At 37.8% G+C, this 21,083-nt stretch overlaps 2 protein-coding genes across 2 annotated transcripts; one reads left to right on the forward strand and one right to left on the reverse strand.

Annotated features, from left to right (window-relative positions):
- Positions 1-578: 578 nt before the first annotated feature.
- LOC149452600 (olfactory receptor 1468-like) lies at positions 579-2,361 on the reverse strand. The gene is made up of 2 exons (XM_089689283.1): positions 2,334-2,361; positions 579-1,570 (listed from the first exon to the last, which is right to left on the reverse strand). Exon 2 carries the CDS (start codon positions 1,548-1,550, stop codon positions 579-581), a length of 972 nt encoding a protein of 323 aa, XP_089545409.1. The 5' UTR covers positions 1,551-1,570; positions 2,334-2,361.
- A 15,672-nt stretch (positions 2,362-18,033) lies between these two features.
- Positions 18,034-18,990, forward strand: LOC149452601 (olfactory receptor 5P55-like). The gene has a single exon (XM_089689284.1). The coding sequence runs from the start codon at positions 18,034-18,036 to the stop codon at positions 18,988-18,990; it is 957 nt and encodes a 318-aa protein (XP_089545410.1).
- Positions 18,991-21,083: the final 2,093 nt, after the last annotated feature.

The raw sequence follows: 21,083 nt of genomic DNA on the forward strand, positions 1-21,083 counted from the left end.
CCTGGAAACTGAGAAACGTCCATGGCGTCCAAAAAGCGTCCCTTTAGGTCGAAAGCAGTTTTAGACCGGCTAGAGAACAGCGATAGTAAATCAGAACCACTTGCAGAATTGAGTGATAATGATTCGTGGGGGAAATTCCTCATCAGACACTGAAAACGATTCTGCGACTGAGCTCAGCGATGTGTGAACTTGGCGCTATATTTCACATTTCAGTGTTTTTGGTTTGATTATATTATTGAAATAAATTTATTATTATTAGATTATTATTTTTATGGTTATTTATTAAATTATAATTTATGATTTCGTGTTTAATATTTTATCCTACCCGGGATGTTTACTAGACTCTTGTTCGGACAGATTTCAGTGAGTTATTCCTAAAAATTACAGGCTTACAATAAAAAAAATACATATTTCCATGCAAAAAAATGTACCGCTTTGAGCACAGAAATACTGACATAATCAGACCGGTAAGGAGGATAAAAAACAAATGCAGCCATCACATCTAGAACTGATAAGCAGCAAGATATTCTTAATTGGGGGATATTTTGTATTTAAATATTAGATTTTAGCTTTCATGTCTAGTTAGGTATTTTGCAAAATGTGAAAAAAACTATAGAAATGCAATTATTGGCAATTCTAACTACAACTTCTTTCAAATCCTTATTCCTCAGGCTGTATATAATTGGATTCATCAATGGGGTGACCACAGTGTACAGCAAGGACACGAATTTGGTAATTTCCAACAACTGTCCTCTCTTAGGTACCAAATACACAAAAAGTAAGGTACCATAAAACATGGAAACAACAGTCAGGTGGGAGCTGCATGTTGAGAACACTTTCTGGCGACCTGTAATAGAAGGGATTTCAAAAATAGTGACTATAATATACACGTATGATATAATGATGATAATAACTGGAGTGCAAGCAAAAAATACACTTGTTAATGTGGATTGTAGTTGAAAAATGGTTGTATCAGAGCAGGAGAGTTGTAGAATTGGGTCAAGATCACAGAAAAAATGATTGATAACATTAGGACTACAAAATTGTAATTTTGACATCTCTATAGTATAAATCAATCCAACAAGAAAACTTAAACTCCAGCTTGTGATAACTAATATCCAGCAAAATTGATGACTCATCAATAAAGTATAATGCAATGGTTTACAGATGGCCACATATCTGTCGTAAGCCATCGCTGTCAGCAGAAGACACTCCGAGGTTTCTGAGACAGCAAAGAAATAAAACTGGGTGATACAATTAGAAATTGAAATGATGGCCGTATTGTTCTCCAACATAGAATGAAGCATATTAGGAAGAACATCCGTTGATAATAAAATATCCGTTACAGACAGTTGGGAGAGGAAAAAGTACATGGGAGAATGGAGGGACTTGCTGTGGGACACCAATGAGATAATCAGGAGGTTTGCACATGTGGTCACATAATACATCAAAAGAAATAAAAAGAATAAAAAACACGTTGCGGCATGTGGAGTCTGAAACCCTAAGAGGTGGACCACTGTAATAATGGTGGTATTTTTCTCATTCATCATCTAAACATAGAACAAGTACATTATTACCAATATACTGAGCACAATGCAGAACCGAAAATGCAGCCAAGTGGTAAATTATTAGGTAAAAAATGAAAGACTGCTAATACTGATAACATTTCTACATCTGATTGGTGGATAGTGCTGGGACCTGATTCATTTTAAGAAAGACATTGTACTTGTAGTGTTGTGTCTCACTGATTTCCTTCCTCAATGTAGGTGGATTCTGTGTTTCGGTAACTAAGTAACTCAGTAATTTTTTTAAAAAAATATCCATTCAAAAAGTACAAATAGTGCTTTACAACGTATAGATTTCCTTAGACCCCTTTACTGGAGAAAACCACTGATTGCATTATTGTAGGAAGTATTGCTAAAATAAAATCATACAATAATCTGGAGTAGCAAAAAACGGCAAAATATCGTTCAACGTATAGCCTGAAAAATGCAGATGCTTGAATTTTACCAGCGTAAGACCTTCAATTGCAACCTTTTTGCTCCATAAAAATCTCAAAAATATCTTCATCAGAACAAAAAAATTAAATATGAATTGTATCATTTAGATAATAATAACAATAACATTCAGCTTGCCCTGTAAATGTTGATTTGTGTGATCATAGGGTATGGTGGCTTTTATAGGTAAGCAGATCAAATCAGGAGTGCTATGGGGAATATGAAATACTTATTGATACTGTCATGGGATCTGCAATAGTTAATATATGGAGAAATTATTTATAGACGTTTTTTCTTTCAATTGATGACTTCTTATCTATTTATTAGCGCAGGAAGAAGAAAATTTATTGATTTCTATGTACTTTTTCCATTTTATATATCATTTTATAATGTATACCTTCTGTATTACTTAATCCCATTTTATTAGGTTGTCAGCTCTTGCAAATAGGGTACGTGCTTTTTGTCATAGACTTTGTGGGTCTTCTATGTGGTGCTTTACTCATTGTGCAATTGTATTTATTCCAATTAGGAAAAGGGTCCTGGTGTGAAATTTTATTAAAGTGTATTTACCAAGAGATGTTGACCAATCCTTACTGGAATCTTGACTGCGTATTCAGTTTTTCATCCATCGATGGCTCATGCCGGCCTGTTCCATAACCACTGTACCAACCGGATCCACTGGTTCTTTCCTCTTTCTTCCCTTTTTCTCTCTTGCTTTTCCCTTTTCTCCAATCTGTTAATTGCTTTAAGTAGGCTAACTAGGCTGTTTTTTTCTTAACTTTTGTTAATGTGGAGCCTTAAATATGATTTTCCTCATATGCTGGGGTCCCCCGAGTTATGTTTTTTCTTTATGCTCCAGTTTGTATCTACTGTTATATTGTCTTCAGTCTTGTATTTCTTAACCTCCCTCTCGTAATTCCCCAGTGTAGCTCGGGGTAAAGTTTCAGTACCACAAGCGGTAACCCCCGAGCTACACTCGGGATTACCATGCAGCGTATCCCATCTGCACTTACCTTGTCCTGCGTTCCCGCAATGTCCCTCCTGCAGTGTCCCCAGCCATGTCCTCTGGCCGATACCAGCATCTGTCTTCTGGGTTCCATTCCCTGCGACATCGGGATGTACGGGGGACGGAACTGGCGGGAAATTTATAAATTGGAAAAGTGACATTCACTAAATACACTAAAATCACATAGTATTCCATTACTGTATCAAACCATTTCACATACATTTTGTCCCGAGTGCTTTGTCCGGCGCCCTGCCTGCATTTTTACTGTTCTTTCTGCCTGGAAACTGAGAAACGTCCATGGCGTCCAAAAAGCGTCCCTTTAGGTCAAACGCAGTTTTAGACCGGCTAGAGAACAGGGATAGTAAATCAAAACCACTTGCAGAATTGAGTGATAATGATTCGTGGGGGAAATTCCTCATCAGACACTGAAAACGATTCTGCGACTTTGCTCAGTGATGTGCGAACTTGGCGCTCTATTTCACATTTCAGTGTTTTTGGTTTGATTATATTATTGAATTAAATTTATTATATTAATATTTTTTATGATTATTTATTAAATTATAATTTATGATTTTGTGTTTCAAATTTTAACATACCCGGGATGTTTACTAGACTCTTGTTCGGACAGATTTCAGTAAGTTATTCCTAAAAATTACAGCCCTACAATAAAAAAACTACATATTTCCATGCAAAAAAATTTACCGCTTTGAGCACAGAAATATGGACATAATCAGACCGCTAGGGAGGTTAAGTACCTCTAATTATGTTTGTTTTCTATAACGATACTTAAAACATGACTGATCATTATAATATACTCTGTTCTATATTCTGAATTAAATAATGAACAAGAAAGTGTATTTCATTTGAACAAATATGTACTAGATCTCTGCAATACATGCAAATTTCCCATTTTTTATCCCTTTAAAGAGAATGTAAGTACAGAACCTAAATAGTGTCTTTCTTGTTGTTTTTTGAATACCTAAACAAAGGGCCTGGGGTGAGTTTCCCTTAAAGCAACCCTTTTGCACATTTTGCCAACATACGGTGGAAGCACGACAGTCCATCAGATTTCCCTTGCTGTATCCTTGGCTGGTGTTCTGCATAAAATGTAACCACTTAAGGTCCGAACATTTTCACCTCCTTCACCCCATTTTTCAGTTTTCAGCACCTTCATACTTTGAATGACAATTACCAGATGAAATTATCAGATTATATTTTTATCATTTATAAGACTGAGAGCTTTATTTTGGTGGTATATACTCACCACTGTTTTTTGTACTTTTTGCTAACGAAATGTACCAAAAATGTAAAAAAAAAAACAAAAAACTTTTTTTTTATTTACATTTCTGTAAATAAATATTCTTTCCTTACAAATTTAGGCCAACATCTATTCTGCTACATAACTCAAAATAGTCCACACCAGCTATACTATGTAGTCTGTTTCAAAGTTATAGAGTATACAATCTATGATAGATATATATATATATATATATATATATATATGAAAATTGACCATTCCTGATGTTCTGACTGTCTATCTCATTTCTTGAGGTCCTAAAATGCCAGGAAAGCAGACGACCCTATGTATTTATAAAGATTGCATGGTGAGCTTTTTGAAGTTGTAATTTTTTGTCAGAATTTTTTGGAAAATGAAAAAATGAATACATTTGTGTTCACAAAGTTGTCATTTAAACAAGTTATATCTCACATACAGCATGGTCATACTTACATTTACATATCAAAACACATTCTGTCATGCTCATGAGTATGGGGATACCATATACGTGTGAGACTTTTTCACAATCTAGATGTATTACGGGGCCCAAAATCCAAGGAGCACCTTCAGACATCTAATTTATTGAGTACGTATCAAATTTTTGGAGGCTTTGGAGTACCAGGACAGAAACACCCGTAAAATTACCCAATTTTAGAAAGCAAAAGCTTTCCTAAGGTATTTTATGAAAGGTACGAGTCTATTGAAAAAGTTGATTTTTGTCACAAGTTTTTGGAAAACGCAGAAAAAAAAATGAAAATGTAATGTTTTTACTCAAAGCTGTCAATTAATAAGGTATTTCCAACACACATCATAGGCATACTTGGAAATACACCCCACAGCACAGTCTGCTATTTCTTCTGAGTATGGAAATACCACATTCATAAGACTCTTTCACAGTCTAGCCAAACAGAGGGGCCCAAAATCCAAGGAGCAGCCAAGGTTTTCTAGGGGCATGCATTACACATCCAATTTATAGATGTGTAGTGTCAGTTCCCAGTTCCTATAAGCCAAGCAAACCTAGCCCACTGGTATGTGTCTGCCCCTATGGATTTCATGTTAACTGAACAGGAAGTACAGGAGTTTCTGTGGTTCAAGGTGTGAAGTTGTCCACAGGGGATGGCTTGGACTGGTGTCTCGCAGGAACATAGTCAGTGGGATGTTCAGAAGAGTCAGTTCAGGCCACAGGCAGAGACATGGTCAGCAACCAAACAAAGGATTGGTCCAGGTAGTAAGCAGAAATGTGGTGAAAGAACAGACCAGGATTGGTATAGGCAGCAGACAACACTGCATTGGTGTGGCAGTGATCAGTAACACTGTAACTGAGGTGGCAGTGATCACAGACACCATTATTTGTGTGGCAGTGATTAAGGACAATATTACCGATGGGGTGGTGATCAGGGACACTGTAACTGGTGAAGCAGTGATCAGGGACAATATGAGTGGTGTGGCTGTGATCAGGGATACAGGGACTGGTGTGGCAATGATCAAGGACAAAGTAACTGGCATAGCAGTGATCACAGACTTGGTGAGTGGTGTGGTCATAATTAGCAACACTGTGAGTGAGTAGCAGTGATTAGGGACAATATAGTGCTGTGGCGGTGATCAGGGACACTGAGACTGATGTGGTTGGGATCACGGACATTTTAGCTGGAGTGGCAGTGATCAGGTACAATGAAGCTGGTGCGGTAGTGGTTAAGGACACTTTGACTGGGTGCTGGTGAGTGGGAACACTAACTGGTGACAGTGAGTTGAGAAGAAAAAAATGAATTATTTTTACATTTTTTTTACATTTTTTTTTAATATTGCCACCCTATTAGTACAGTGTCACCATTATGTCATAGTGTCACTGAGGGGGGTGATTAGGATTTTTTTAAACTGTAATTGCTTTTACAGCCATGAAGGTTGTAAGGAAATTATTTCTCATTCTCTCTGGCTGCATGCCTGCAGCCATTGAGGAATGCTGTGATAGTTGTGATTGACCACAACTATCACATTGTACAGGGCTGTGACTGAGTAACAAGAACACACAATAGAAAACAATGATGTCAGGAATTGACATATTGTTTACTACTGTCCATGTGATTGCTGATTGGCTACAGTGTTCACCTAGCACAGCTGTTACAAATTATGCCACTGAGCTCTCCCAGGGATCGCGCACAAGAGGTGGACTCAGGGGAATGCACGGGCATGTCCACATGCAGCGGTGCTGCTGCCTCCAACTGTCTATGTACTATGGCTGAATAGAAAGTGGTTAAAGTCTTGCAATGCTATAAACCAACTTTTGACTCTTGCATTCTTTTTGTTCTGGGTCATCCACTGTAATGGAGAATGGTCTTTTCATTATATATATATATATAATATACATTGCAGATTTACAAGACAAAGTATAACAAGCATACAAAGATCTCAGAGTGATCAGACGCCAACTTATTGTAGCAGGTATTCCACAGAGCAAAATCATACACAACATGAAACAAATAATCTAGAGTATGTAATAAACTGCAGAAAAACCCACCAATATTTATAGTCAACCCAGGGGCGGACTGACCATTTGGAACCTCGGGCACGCCCGAGGGCCCGGAGTCAGTAGGGGGCCCCATGAGATGCCCCTGGTACCTTTTTCATAGGCTTTTTTGAGTTTGGGCAAGAACACGGGCCCCATGATCCCCTATTGCCCGGGGTCCCCATGAGTTGTCAGTCCGCCCCTGAGTCAACCTCATCAACCACTCTGAGTAACCACTCAGAGACAATTTTATAAGAAGAGAAAATCAAATCTAAAAGGAAAGGGAGGGAGCAGAGAAAGAAAGAAAGGAGGGAGGGATGGGGAAGAGGGGACGGAATCTGATGGCAGGTGACTGTTGCATCCCAAAACCAGGATCTTATAAGCTAAGGACATAACAGACTCCCATTACAATACAGAGGTAGAGGAACCTGAAATTATATCAATGTATAAGGCAGATGTTTTGAGCCAAAGGTCCCATAACTTGGAAGTTCTTCCCAAGTACAAATGTCATCAACCTTGCAAAACCATAGGGCTGCTGAGGGAACAGAGCTACACATCCCAAAAGATGGGAATAAGAGATTTTGTGGTATTCAATAAATGATGAGTTATAGACCATTTTTGCCAGGCTTATTGGTTCAGTTTTGCAATGAAACACCACCCAGGGGACAAACGTTATAGTATGACCATGTATCAAGGCTAACAACCTAAGTATTTCATTCCATAAGGACAAATGAGTGAGCACTCCCACCATATATGTGCATGAGAGGCAGACTGGCCACATTATCTCCAACACAGAGGAGAGCAGGTTAAAAACATTGGACATAGCTTCATAGGCATATAGTGCCAGCAAGTAAAAAGTTACTAATTGTGAGTCCTTAAGAGAAGAATGGAGATCTGATTTCCAGTGAGTGAGATACTCATTATATTGTGGCCCATGCAGGGTGAACAATGTTTTGTAAAACAAAGATATACCATGTAGTGGAGGAGCTTTAGGATGGAATATTGATTCAATGGGATTCAGTTCTCTTACTGATCAAAGAGGCTGAGGTAAGGAGCAAACAAAATGTTTTATGGAACCACAGAGTTTGCAGCAGTTTGATTGTGGAGTCCTGGAGAATATGATGAAGAAACAATGGACCCTCAAGGAGCCAAGATGTCAATCCTTTATCCAATGAACCAGGTAAGAAAAAACAATGATGAACTAAAGGCATTAGATGGGAGTTGTATTTCCAGAAGTGGAGAGCGTGCAACATATCCCAAATTGTAAGAGAGGATGTAGTCAAGGGTGAAGCTGAGAGTGCCAATCCTCTGTATCAATGTGGGGTCCATGATACTATGGATAGATCTGCTTTGCAAAGATCTGATTCCAATTTCCCCCAGAAATTAGAACCCCCTGTGTATTTCCAGTCAGATAATCTGGACAAAGCTATAACATGGTAGTAGAGTTGAAAATGTGGGTCTCCTAAACCTCTTGAACATTTGGATCTGAACAAGACACCATGGGAGATTCTAGGACGTTTCCCTCTCCAAACATAATGAGAAACAAGTGATTGCAAAGTAAACCTATAGGCACACACGATAGAAATGTTTTTTTTTTTAATTAACGATTTTTATTAAAATATCACATATTACAATAGTAGCGAGTTTTAAGAATTATACAATGCTGAATACACCATCACTAAAAGTCTCATACAAATAAGAGACAGATGCATCACAATTGTATTAACAAAATATGGCATTCTGCTCAAAAAAGAACACATGGACCCTATAGGGCCAAATGCATCTGAGACATCATATATTGCATAACAATAGCTCAGTGATATGGATACTCAAACATTTCTAAATTTAAAAAAACAGACAAAACAAGAAAGAAATTTAGAAAGAAAACAAAGAGAAAGAAATAAAATGCCCTAGGTTTGCTCGATCAAAAGCTAACAGTCACTCTACTAATCATAGGATTTTAAATTAGTGCTGAATCATGAAGATGCGATTTTTCCCAGATAGCATTCTACTCTATCATTAAGTCTAGCAGTAAGCAGTTCCATTCCTTCCATATCTCTGATTCTCTCATACAAAGCAACTTGAGATAAGGGTTCCCCTCTCTTCCAATTAAATGCAACGAGACATCTTGCCATTGTGATAATATGTTTCAACAAGTTCTTCTGGAGTTTAGGGAAGAGGATAATCTCAGCAGAAATAGTTTTGGGGAAACCGGAAAGGTTGCATTTAAGAGGGTTTGGAATAAGGCATAATCCATTCTCCAATATGGTTCTATTTGGCAGCAAGACCAAAATATATGGTATAAGGTGCCGCAGGTCCCCTGGCTTCGCCAACAGCAATCGCTAGTGTAACGGAACCGGACCCCGACTGCGCTAGGGTATTTCTGTTAGACTCCCGCTTCCCTTTCCGTACATTATCCATGGACCCCACCGCTGACCATACAGGAAATAGACAGCACAAAGCTTCTTAAGACAGGAAGGAAACACCCCCCACCAAACCAAGACACACAATAGAACAATGGGATGCAGCATATGGCAGTGAACAATGGACAACCCCCATACCAATACACAAACATTACATCCCATAATAGTTTACTAGAAGAATGGGATGCAGCCGAATGGCAGAGAACAATGAACAATCCCCACACAATATTAGAACATTTCATACAATACTAGGACAGATCACCCTGTACCCCTAACAGGTCCCCCCACCCCCAAAAGTCACTCCCGTCACAGCTAGTATTTGGGGGAATGGTGTGAAGAAGATCCAGGGAGAGATACCAGAAAAAAACAAATGCATAGGTGTTCTCTTTGTACATGGTTCAGACAGAGATTTTTGCCACCTGCAACCAAACTGTCTGCCAGGTCTCTAGGGATAGCTCTTCCCCCAGGATCCTCTCCCATTTTAGCATATAGACATGCTTACCTGGTATTGGGCTAGTGTTAAAGACTTTATTGATATCTGATATAAGCCCTTTCTGGTAGGGACCGCAGATCTTGTGGGATTAGAAAACCATAGAGTGGGAGTAATGGTCAAAGCATAATGTTGTATCTGGAGATATCCAAAGAGTGCGTTGGGGGGTAGGTCATACCTGTCCCACTACTGGTCTAAGGGCTGCAAATTCTTAGTAGTGAGTAGTAGTTGTAGCACATCCAAGACTGTGTCATAGTGTCAGTTAGGTTATCTGGCACTCTTGGGTTAAATGGGAAGTCAGTCATCAGGGAAGTTTCTGACATTAGGGGATATTTGCATCTTAGTGTATTCCATAAAGTACTTTGGAAAGACATGGAGGATAGAAGATGGGGAGGATCAACTGCAATGGTCACACTCCAAATCAGGTAATTTGGATATATGGGGACGAGCCATAGGTTCTTGATTTCAGTCCACCAATTGTATGCTGGAAGGGGGAATCAAGATGCTATAGCTCGAAGTTGCATGGCATGATAGTAAGTAATAATGTTAGGAAATGCCAGTCTGCCCTGTAACCAGGAGGAATAAAGCACCGATCTAGGGACTCTATGTCTTTTATAATCCCATAAAACATTAAGTACCGGTAGATCAGATTGCAGCATTTTAAGGTGGGCTTATGTATAGGAACTGATAGAGTTTGAAAATAGTTTTTTTAAATTTTTAAAAGTTTTACAAATAACGTTTTGGGAGGACATTCATCTTAACAGGGATAATACGGCCCAGTAGGGAGATATGCAAGGATTTCCACCTATTTAAGGACTCCCATATAGATTTTAAAAAGGGTAATTTCCTTATAGAGTGAGTCATAAGTGGGAGTGATTAGAATTTACAAATACTTAAGTCTTCCACATGTAGGGAAAAATGGTGGTAAGCCATTGAATCTCTTACTGGGGGTATTCAATGGAAGGGCTTCTTATTTGGAGTGATTAATCATGTACCCTGATAAATGGCCATACAGTTCTAGCTTTTGAAGAAGATTAAGTAGGATGCTATGGCTTTGTGTTGAGGAGAGGATAATAGCATCATCAAAAAGATAAATCTTGAAATCTTTAACTCTAACAGGTATGCCATGAATGTTCTGGTTATTGCATATGTGGGCAGCTAGTGGTTCAATACAGAAGGCAAATAGTACAGGCAACAAGGGGCAAAACTGTTCCATTTGAAATTGAAAATGGCAAAGAGATTGCATATGGTGTTTTAATTTGTGCTGTAGGATTGGTATAAAGGTGCATAATTGCTTGAAAATGGGGACCCTTCACACCCACATATTTAAGTGTTTCAAATAAAAGGCCAGCTGAGGCGATCAAAAGCATTTTCTGCATCTAGACTTAGCAACAATGCCACATGTTTGTTTCTGTTGGCCACTTCTTCAAGTCTATCACTTTTCTAATAAAAAAAAAATTCAAAACTGACCTGATCTTTAGTAGTTAGAAAGGGGAGAAATTCACAAAACCTTATTGAGAGCAACTTGTTAAATATTTTCAACATCATTCACATAGGCGGTGTACTTGTGAATAATAATAAAATTGTAAAAGCGAATGCTATCCAATAATCAGCTAAGCACTCAAGGTAACCAACATAAACCTTACAATAGAATAAATAAAACAGTGCTAGCGCTGCACTGTTTTATTTATTCTTGGTGTATTTCTGAACTTTATCACCCACTGTAATCCCATGTATGTTATTATTATGCCTTACTGAGGAAAGGAAGGGTTCTAAGGATATGGCAAAAAAAAAGTGGTGGCAAAGGACAACCTTATCTTGTGCCATTATTGAGTGTTAATAGCTCATTGCGCAAATCATTAATTCTAATTTCAGCTGTGGGACGTATATACAAGTCAGCTAGTCGGTGCAACATCTTGGGTCCTAAGACCAAAAAATCATAAATAGGTCAGCAGTTGGTCCCAGTCAACCCTGTCAAAAACCTTTTCGGCATCTGTAGAAAGTAACAGGGTGGGCTGGGAGTATTTTTGACATATGAGATCAGGGAAAGCCTCCTCAAGGAATTATTCCTGGCTTAGCAGTCTGTGATAAAACTAGTTAAATATGACATTATCCAGCGTGGGAGAAAAGGAAGCAGCCTGGCAGCCAAAACCTTAGCATGTAACTATTGTAAAGTTTTGTTCGTTTTGTAGATGTACTGTTTACATCCTTATCATAAGTTTCTATTTTTTTTTTTTTGCCCCATGTGGAGTCTGGTAAAGGCAATGGTGGGAGGGTGGGAATCTCTGAATCATACAAATTTCGTCCTAATTTTGATTTGTAATTAAATGAATTGCACATCTCTACTCTGTACTTGATTGTAGCTTGAAAGGGATAAAACATGAGAAATGTGCATGTATTGCAGACATGTACTGCATATTTTTTCACTAATATAGACTTTATTGCAATTTTGAAATAAATATAACTCTGCAATGAGCATGGTGCCATATAGAGGACACCTAAGGCTTAATCTACTAAAGCTGGTTCACTCAGAATCTCATTCACTTCTTCATGGAAATCAATCAGCTTCCAGGTTTTATTGCTAAGGCTTAATTGGCCAAGCTGAGGTTAGAAGCTGATTGGCTCCCATGCACAGCTGTACTAGATTCTGAGTGAACCAGCTTTAGTAAATCTCCCCCATAAAATCTATAACGAAAAAACAAATGAGAAGAGTACCCTGTTTACAAGAGCTAACAATCTAATAGAAATAGACTGAGCAAGCCAGAAGGTATAAATTCGGAAATAATGTTTATAAACTAAAAAACAAGTAAATAGAAATTAGTATTTTTCATGTACTGATGGTTTTGACTTACTATTAATAAACAGTAAATACGTCATCCGCAGAAAATTCCTCTTACAATAATTCCCCTATATGCCAATTAGGAATCCCATGGAAATACTAATAAACTTTTCATACCCCCAGGATTCCTCTGGTATTTGCTCTGCTTATCTATAAAAGCCACAATACTCTATGAACATATACATTGAACATTTACAGAACAAATGTTTGCAGGTAAGCTGATTTTTTTTATATTATTATTATCATTGTTGTATTTTTTTAATTACAAGTATTTCATTACAGGTAAATAGTACCATTGGGCGGCACAGTGGCTTAGTGGTTAGCACGTCTGCTGTGCAGTAAATGGGTCATGGGGTTGTTTCCTGACCATGACGCCTCCTGCATGGAGTTTGCATGTTCTCCCTGTGCTTGCGTGGGTTTCCTCCAGGTACGCCGGTTTCCTCCTACACCCTAAAGACATGCTGATAGGTTAATTGGCTCCTGTTTAAATTGTCCTAGTTTCATCTCTGGCCATGCATGATCTCCTGCATGGTAGGGGTTGGGGAAAGACCTGGCAACCTACCCTGTAAAAATAATTGCTAAGAGAATTCATGGAAGAAGTCACTTACAAGTGACGGTCCATGCAATCGCCAAGGGTCCGATACGAATAGGAGAGATAGAGAGAGATAGATAGAGAAAGAGAGAGATAGATAGAGAGAGAGAGGGGGGTAGATAGAGATAGAGGGGGATAGATAGAGAGAGAGGGGGGGTAGAGAGAGAGAGAGAGGGAGGGAGGGAGAGGGGGAGAGGGGGAGGGAGAGGGAGAGAGGGAGAGGGAGGGAGAGAGAGAGAGAGAGAGAGAGAGAGAGAGAGAGAGAGAGAGTAGATGATAGATAGATAATAAATAGATAGATAGATAGATAGATAATAGATAGATAGATAGATAGATAGATAGATAGATAGATAATAGATAGATAGATGATAGATAGATAATATATAGATAGATAGATAGATAGATAGATAGATAGATAGATAGATAGATAGATAGATAGAGAGATAGATAGATAATAGATAGATAATAGATAGATAGATAGATAGATAGATAGATAGATAATAGATAGATAGATAGATAGATAGATAGATAGATAGATAGATAATAGATAGATAGATAGATAGATAATAGATAGATAGATAGATAGATAGATAGATAATAGATAGATAGATAGATAGATAGATAGAGAGATAGATAGATAATAGATAGATAATAGATAGATAGATAGATAGATAGATAGATAGATAGATAGATAGATAATAGATAGATAGATAGATAGATAGATAGATAGATAGATAGATAGATAATAGATAGATAGATAGATAGATAATAGATAGATAGATAGATAGATAGATAGATAATAGATAGATAGATAGATAGATAGATAGATAGATAGATAGATAATAGATAGATAGATAGATAGATAGATAATAGATAGATAGATAATAGATAGATAGATAGATAGATAGATAGATAGATAGATAGATAGATAGATAGATAGATAGATAGAAATAGTACCATTACGGGTGATTAACTAACATTCTGTTTTTTATTGGTTGATCACAAAATATTTCTATCTATTTTCTTCATATATTGTTGCATCTCAAAAAAGGTTTTACAACAGTAACATTCTTTGTATCCTTTTGAATTTGTTTTCCTTTCTTACACACTTGCAACAGTATTTTGCCTGCTTTGCTGATCGGAAACATTTGCCAGTGTTTGTTATTATTTCTGAAAAGCATTTATCTACTCTTTTCCATTTTGTTTTTTTTTTTCCAGCAAAGTGCCAAGTACAATAACTCATGGAAAGAAATCTGCAATTTATATTTCCCATTAAAAATCTGACTGACTGCTAAGGAAATCTGAACTTTGCAAACACGGCTTTTCTTTTTACAGTCTTAACATATATTTTGTAGGGAGAGGTAAGAATTACAGAAATATTACAATATTGTGAAACATAACAAAACAATGTTCTATTTAACTGCTTGCAGTATTCAGTTGGTTTATTAGGAATAGAGACACACAATCAAAATTATCAGCTGATACCTTGAAAAGTTTAACATATGACAGTGCACAATCATAAGGCTGTCTACATTGCACCCCTTGGCAACTTTAACCCTTTGGAGTTTGTTAGTATCTTATAGTGTAAGCTGCTGCTAAAGTAGTAGAAGAGGTTCCCTTCTATATGTGCGTGAAAGTGCCTCCCCCCACCTGACACCACCACCATATGTCCTCACCATTTGGGTGCCTGGGACATCCAAGATGGGTGTCAGGATGGAGTATGTTGGGAGATCAGTGAGTATCCATTTGCTGATTTTCCTTTGATAGTCTGAACCCGGGAGGTCTCAGCTCTCACCACGTTCAGGTTCATAGCGGTCAAACACCAGATGCTCTGACCAGAGAAAAATTTGATTGAGCACAGTCTTGGCTCAATTAGCTTCAACACAGTACAGAGATGACATGAGGGGTGCTAAGATGAAACTTACAACATACCATACAGGCATACAAGATGGAGTCAGGGCCGCTTCACGCCATGCATGCATTTGAATTGCACAGGAACACTCTGTACGTCCCTGTACAATTTATACAGCATGCAAAACACACTACATTTGTGATCTGCAGCGGGCGTCAATAAAAAGTGTGAATAACACCCCAAATGCAGTGCATTTGCTCACATCCGATTGCATTGCATTTTTGTTCCATGTGATTGAAAAATGAATGGGCTGAAGTTGCACCACACAGAACTGCATGTGAATTGCACATCATGCAGGCATGGTGTGAACAGGCTCTCAGATCATATTAAACTCCCTAGCGGTCTGATTATGTCAGTATTTCTGTGCTCAAAGCGGTACATTTTTTTGCATAGAAATCTGTATTTTTTTTTATTGTAGGCCTGTAATTTTTAGGAATAACTCACTGAAATCTGTCCGAACAAGAGTCTAGTAAACATCCCGGGGATGATAAAATTTGAAACACGAAATCATAAATTATAATTTAATAAATAATCATAAAAAATAATAATATAATAATAATACATTTAATTCAATAATATAATCAAACCAAAAACACTGAAATGTGAAATATAGCGCCAAGTTCGCACATCGCTGAGCTCAGTCGCAGAATCGTTTTCAGTGTCTGATGAGGAATTTCCCCCACCAATCATTATCACTCAATTCTGCAAGTGGTTCTGATTTACTATCGCTGTTCTCTAGCCGGTCTAAAACCGCGTCTGACCTAAAGGGACGCTTTTTGGACGCCATGGACGTTTCTCAGTTTCCAGGCAGAAAGAACAGTAAAAATGCAGGCAGGGCGCCGGACAAAGCACTCGGGACAAAATGTATGTGAAATGGTCTGATACAGGAATGTTATACTATGTGATTTTAGTTTATTAGAAAATGTCAGTTTTTAAAATTTTCAAATTTACCACTGGTTCCGGCCCCCATACGTCCCGACGCTCACAGGGACTGGAACAAGGAAGTCAGATGCCGGCATCGGCCAGAGGAGATGGCCGGGGACGCTGCAGAGGACAGATCGCGGGAGTGCAGGACAAGGAAAGTGCTGCAGGGACCCCCAGAGCAACGCCGCATGGTAATCCCAAGTGTAGCTCGGGGTTACCGCTTTTGATACTGAAACTTTACCCCAAGCTACACCCGAGAATACCGCCAGGGGGGGTTAATATTGGACATTTGGAGTTCTGTCCTACATGTTTTTTGTTTTTGAGTTCCCATCTGTTGCTTTCATACTTTTCGGTTGAAAACTGAGTGAATTGGTCCAATATCATGTCAACCATTATTATTCCCAAAGTGATGGATGACTTCTGTGGACATAATTCAGACAAATTACCAAACTTTTCTATATTTCCATGCCAAAATATAATGTTTCTTGTACTCCTTTGGTAGTTAGGAAATTCCCCATCCCTTGGCAATATGCCCAGATGCAGTCTAATGTTGAGGTTTCTCTATTTAAACCAAGTCTTATGTTTGCATTTGTCACAATGCCTATATCAGGTCTGTGATCTGATATATTGTATTGCTCTCAGTAAACCTGACACAGGCAAGCAAGATCTTCTTGGAGCTGATGTCCTTTATTTCAAGGTTCTACATAACAGGGGTGTTGTAGTTCATTGGTGGCAGTGGACTTTGTCTTTATGGGGTTGATTTACTAAAGGTAAATAGGCTGTTCACCTCGCTCGGGAACTTGCACTTTGCAAGGAAAATTCCCCCAGAGTTTTGTAAATGTGGTGGAATTTCCCTTTGCAATAAATACGCAATTGCGTGCAAGAAAAATTAAAAAAGTTGCATTTGATTGTTTGCAGATGATTGGATGATGGAAGTCAGCAGAGCTTCACTTTATTCACTAAGTTCTGGGCAAAATTCCCTTGTACAGTGCAACCACCTTCGCAAAGAGAACCGGTTATTTACCCTTAGTAGTCAGACTCTTGCTGCTGAATATTCGAGATGCTATTTTCTATATATTTGTAACTTAGTTATCAGAGGCAGTCATTATTCCACCTTCTATATTGCTGATGTTCTCCCATCACTTCTTCTGTCTTCTTATCTAGAAGTGTAGCTCGGGGTAAAGTTTCAGCACCACAAGCGGTAACCCCGAGCTACACTCGGGAATACACTGCAGCGTTGCTCTGGGATCCCTCGATCACTTACCTTGTCCAGCGCTCCTGCGATGTCCCTCCTGCAGTGTCCCCTGTAATGTCATCCAGCTGATGCCGGCATCTGTCTTCCGGGTTCTGTTCCCTGCGACGTTGGGACAAACGGGGACAGAACTGGCGGGAAATTTAAAAATGTCAAAAAGTGACATTCACTAAATACACTAAAATCACATAGTATAACATTCCTGTATCAAACCATTTCACATACATTTTGTCCCGAGTGCTTTGTCCGGCGCCCTGCCTGCATTTTTACTGTTCTTTCTGCCTGGAAACTGAGAAACGTCCATGGCGTCCAAAAAGCGTCCCTTTAGGTCAGACGCGGTTTTAGACCAGCTAGAGAACAGCGATAGTAAATCAGAACCACTTGCAGAATTGAGTGATAATGATTCGTGGGGGAAATTCATCATCAGACACTGAAAACGATTCTGCGACTGAGCTCAGTGATGTGCGAACTTGGCGCTCTATTTCACATTTCAGTGTTTTTGGTTTGATTACATTATTGAATTAAATTTATTATTATTATATTATTTTTTATGATTATTTATTATATTATAATTTATGATTTTGTGTTTCAAATTTTATCCTCCCCGGGATGTTCACTAGACTCTTGTTCGGACAGATTTCAGTGAGTTATTCCTAAAAATTACAGCCTACAATAAAAAAAAGACATATTTCCATGCAAAAAAATGTACCACTTTGAGTACAGAAGTATGGGCATTATCATACTGCTAGGGAGGATAAAAAGCTTATATTTTTTTTAGAAAGCTTTAACAATTAAGCTCTTCTGTTCTATTCTTAGGTGATGGATGAACATAACAAGACCATAACTGCTATCCACCTCTTAGGGCTTCAGACTCCACAGAGTTTAACGTTTTTGGTATTCTTTGTATTTCTTCTGTTTTATTGTTTGACATTATGTGGAAACTTCCTGATAATCACACTGGTGTCCTACAGCAAATCCCTCCACTCCCCCATGTACTTCTACCTCTCCCAGCTCGCTCTATCGGATATGTTATTAACAACTGATATTCTTCCTAACATGCTCCATGCCGTTTTGGAAAATACCACCATCATTTCCATTCCAAACTGTATCACCCAGCTGTATTTCTTTGGTGTCTCAATAACTTTTGAGTGTCTATTACTGACTGTGATGTCTTACGACAGATATTTGGCCATCTGTAAGCCATTGCATTATACTTTGTTAATGAGCCATCGGTTTTGTTGGATGACAATAATCGCAAGCTGGAATTTAAGTTTCCTAGCAGTATTGACTTACACCTTAGACATGTCAAAACTACAGTTTTGTGGTCCCAATATTATCGATCATTTTTTCTGTGATCTTGACCCAATCCTACATCTCTCCTGCTCCAGTACCAGCCTTGTTCAACTATTGGTAACTTTATCAACCATATTTTTTGCAGTCATCCCGTTTTTTGGCATCATTATATCATATATTTATATTATAGTCACCATTTTTGAAATCCCGTCTATTACTGGGAGGAAGAAAGTTTTCTCAACATGCAGTTCTCATCTGACTGTTGTTTCTATTTTTTATGGTACCTTACTTTTTGTATATTTGATACCGAGTAGAGGACAGTCATGGAACATCACTAAATTTGTGTCATTGCTGTACACTGTGGTCACTCCTATGCTGAATCCAATCATATACACTCTGAGGAATAAAGACCTTAAACAAGTTATTGAAAAAATTATCAACAATATTTTGAGGTTACATTTCTGTAATCATCAAAATATGTAAATGCCCTAACCAGGCACATGAACATAACTATGATATTATATTTAGGGAACTTTAAATTCACAATTTAACAAATATTCTATATTATTTTATACATTGGCAAATGTGTGTAAGTTTTCTAATCAAATGTAAAATTCCTTGTAAATGTAACATAAATGTAAATGTGTTTTTTTTTTCATAGGGCAGTGTATGTTTCTATAACAATATTTATTATGTTTCTTGACATTTGCTTGACCTGTTTTGTTTATTTTTATTTTTTAGTTGATGAAGGAAAGAAAGGTTTAATTTTTATAATATACAATACTTAATGGGGGTGAAACTCTGCTGGTTTACTCAGGTTGCACAATGTTCCTTAACCACTTCCCGACCAGCCGTTGCATATAAACGGCCGGACGGTGGCAGTGCAGGGTCGGGTGGACGTTTATAAACGGCCTCCTCGCACCCTGCTTGTGTGTGCTCCCTGGGAGCGCGCAGCACCGCGATCCGGTGCCCGCTGTGTCCTCCGGACACAGTGAAACACCGATCGTCGGACGGGACCTCTGTACGAGGTCCCGATCATGTGATCACTGATTGGCCAATCAGTGATCACATGCAAAGTAGTAAGCAAGATGTCACTTGTGACATTATTGCTTACTACATGTGAAATCTGTGAATGATGACAGAGGTCACATGGTACAAGCCTATTCACAACAGCCTTGTACCATGTGACAAGCTGTGACGAATCACAGCTCACACAGTATTTCTCAATGAGTGCAAGAATGCAGCCAGAGAGAAAGAGAAATTATTGCTTTTACATCCTATATGGGTGTAAAAGCAATGTGTAAAAAAAAAAAAAAAAAATCTTCATCACCCCCCACAAGTAGTACAGTGTCACCATGGTGACACTGTATTGCTAGGGTGACAGTATGTAAAAAAAATAAAAAATAAGATAAAAAAAATAAAATAAAAATGTAAAAAAAAAAGTTTAAAAATTATAATTTTTGGTTATAAACTAATTTGGATTTTTTTTTTTACTAAAAAGATAACAGAATAAATTTTGGCAAATATTTATGATGAAATATTATTTATTTGCAAAATTTTATAAAAAAAAACACTTTTTTTCAACATTTTTGGACTTTTTCATTTACATAGCAAAAAAAATAAAAATCCCAGCATTGAATAAATACCACCAAAATAAAGCTTTATCTGTCTCAAAAAATGGTAAAAAATTCATTTGGGTACAGTGTTGCATGACTGCGCAATTGTCATTCAAAGTGTGATAGTGCTGAAAGCTCAAAATTGCCCTGGTCAGGAAGGGAGTAAAAGTGTCCGGTCTGGAAGTGGTTAAAAAAACAGTTTTGAAATAGTGCCAGTATTTCTTCCAATTATATTCTTAAGGATTGCATTTTTAGAAAAACAAAGAACATACACCCACAACTGTTTTTTTTTTTTTTTACAAGAATTTAGAAGGGTTAGAAGCCCAGTTGAGTTTTTATTCCTGTCTGTATCTCTGCTGTAGAAATTGTCTTCCGTTCAGAAAAATTATGGAAAATCCAATATTTTAGAGTTATAAGAACAGAAGGTGTGAGGAAATCTTTCAGTGGGGAAACTTGTTTTGATGACAACTGTCTAAGAGAAAATTTACCTTCACTTTGGAGGGATCTCTTCCTGTTTTGCTTCAGAGTGAAGGGAAATCTCCCTGATGGGCTGCAGCCATGAAAAGAAAAAAAACTGATGGGGTCTTTATCATATCCCCTTTGATTAAAAACTAAAAGAAAATACAATTTAATTGACTGACACCTTATTGTCACTCTATCAAAGGATGAAACCCTGACTTAAAGACTATAGATGTAACTGAATAATAATTAGTTTGCTAAAGCATTGTGTATTTATACCAGTTGCCATTTGTTTTAAATAAAGAAAACATTCCAATAGTAGATCATGCCCGCTTAATGTGTGTTGAAAGGACCACTTGTAGCCTCCATGGGAAACCCATGTGACAAGATGAAAGTGCAGAAACACATTTGGGAATCAAGAACAGACATCGATAAGAGAAAATCCCCGAACAAAGACCTTCATGTATGGATCACCATGTATTATTTTGTTAAAACCTGCAG

This window comes from Staurois parvus, unplaced genomic scaffold (assembly GCF_062004578.1).
Source record: "Staurois parvus isolate SC_StPar_1 unplaced genomic scaffold, SC_StPar_1.0 ptg000470l, whole genome shotgun sequence".
NCBI classification, from domain to species: Eukaryota; Metazoa; Chordata; class Amphibia; order Anura; family Ranidae; genus Staurois; species Staurois parvus.

What these genes read in the sequence shown, in the direction of transcription:
- LOC149452600 (XM_089689283.1), bottom strand. Translation starts at nt 1,550, where the DNA reads ATGATGAATGAGAAAAATACCACCATTATTACAGTGGTCCACCTCTTA.
- LOC149452601 (XM_089689284.1), top strand. Translation starts at nt 18,034, where the DNA reads ATGGATGAACATAACAAGACCATAACTGCTATCCACCTCTTAGGGCTT.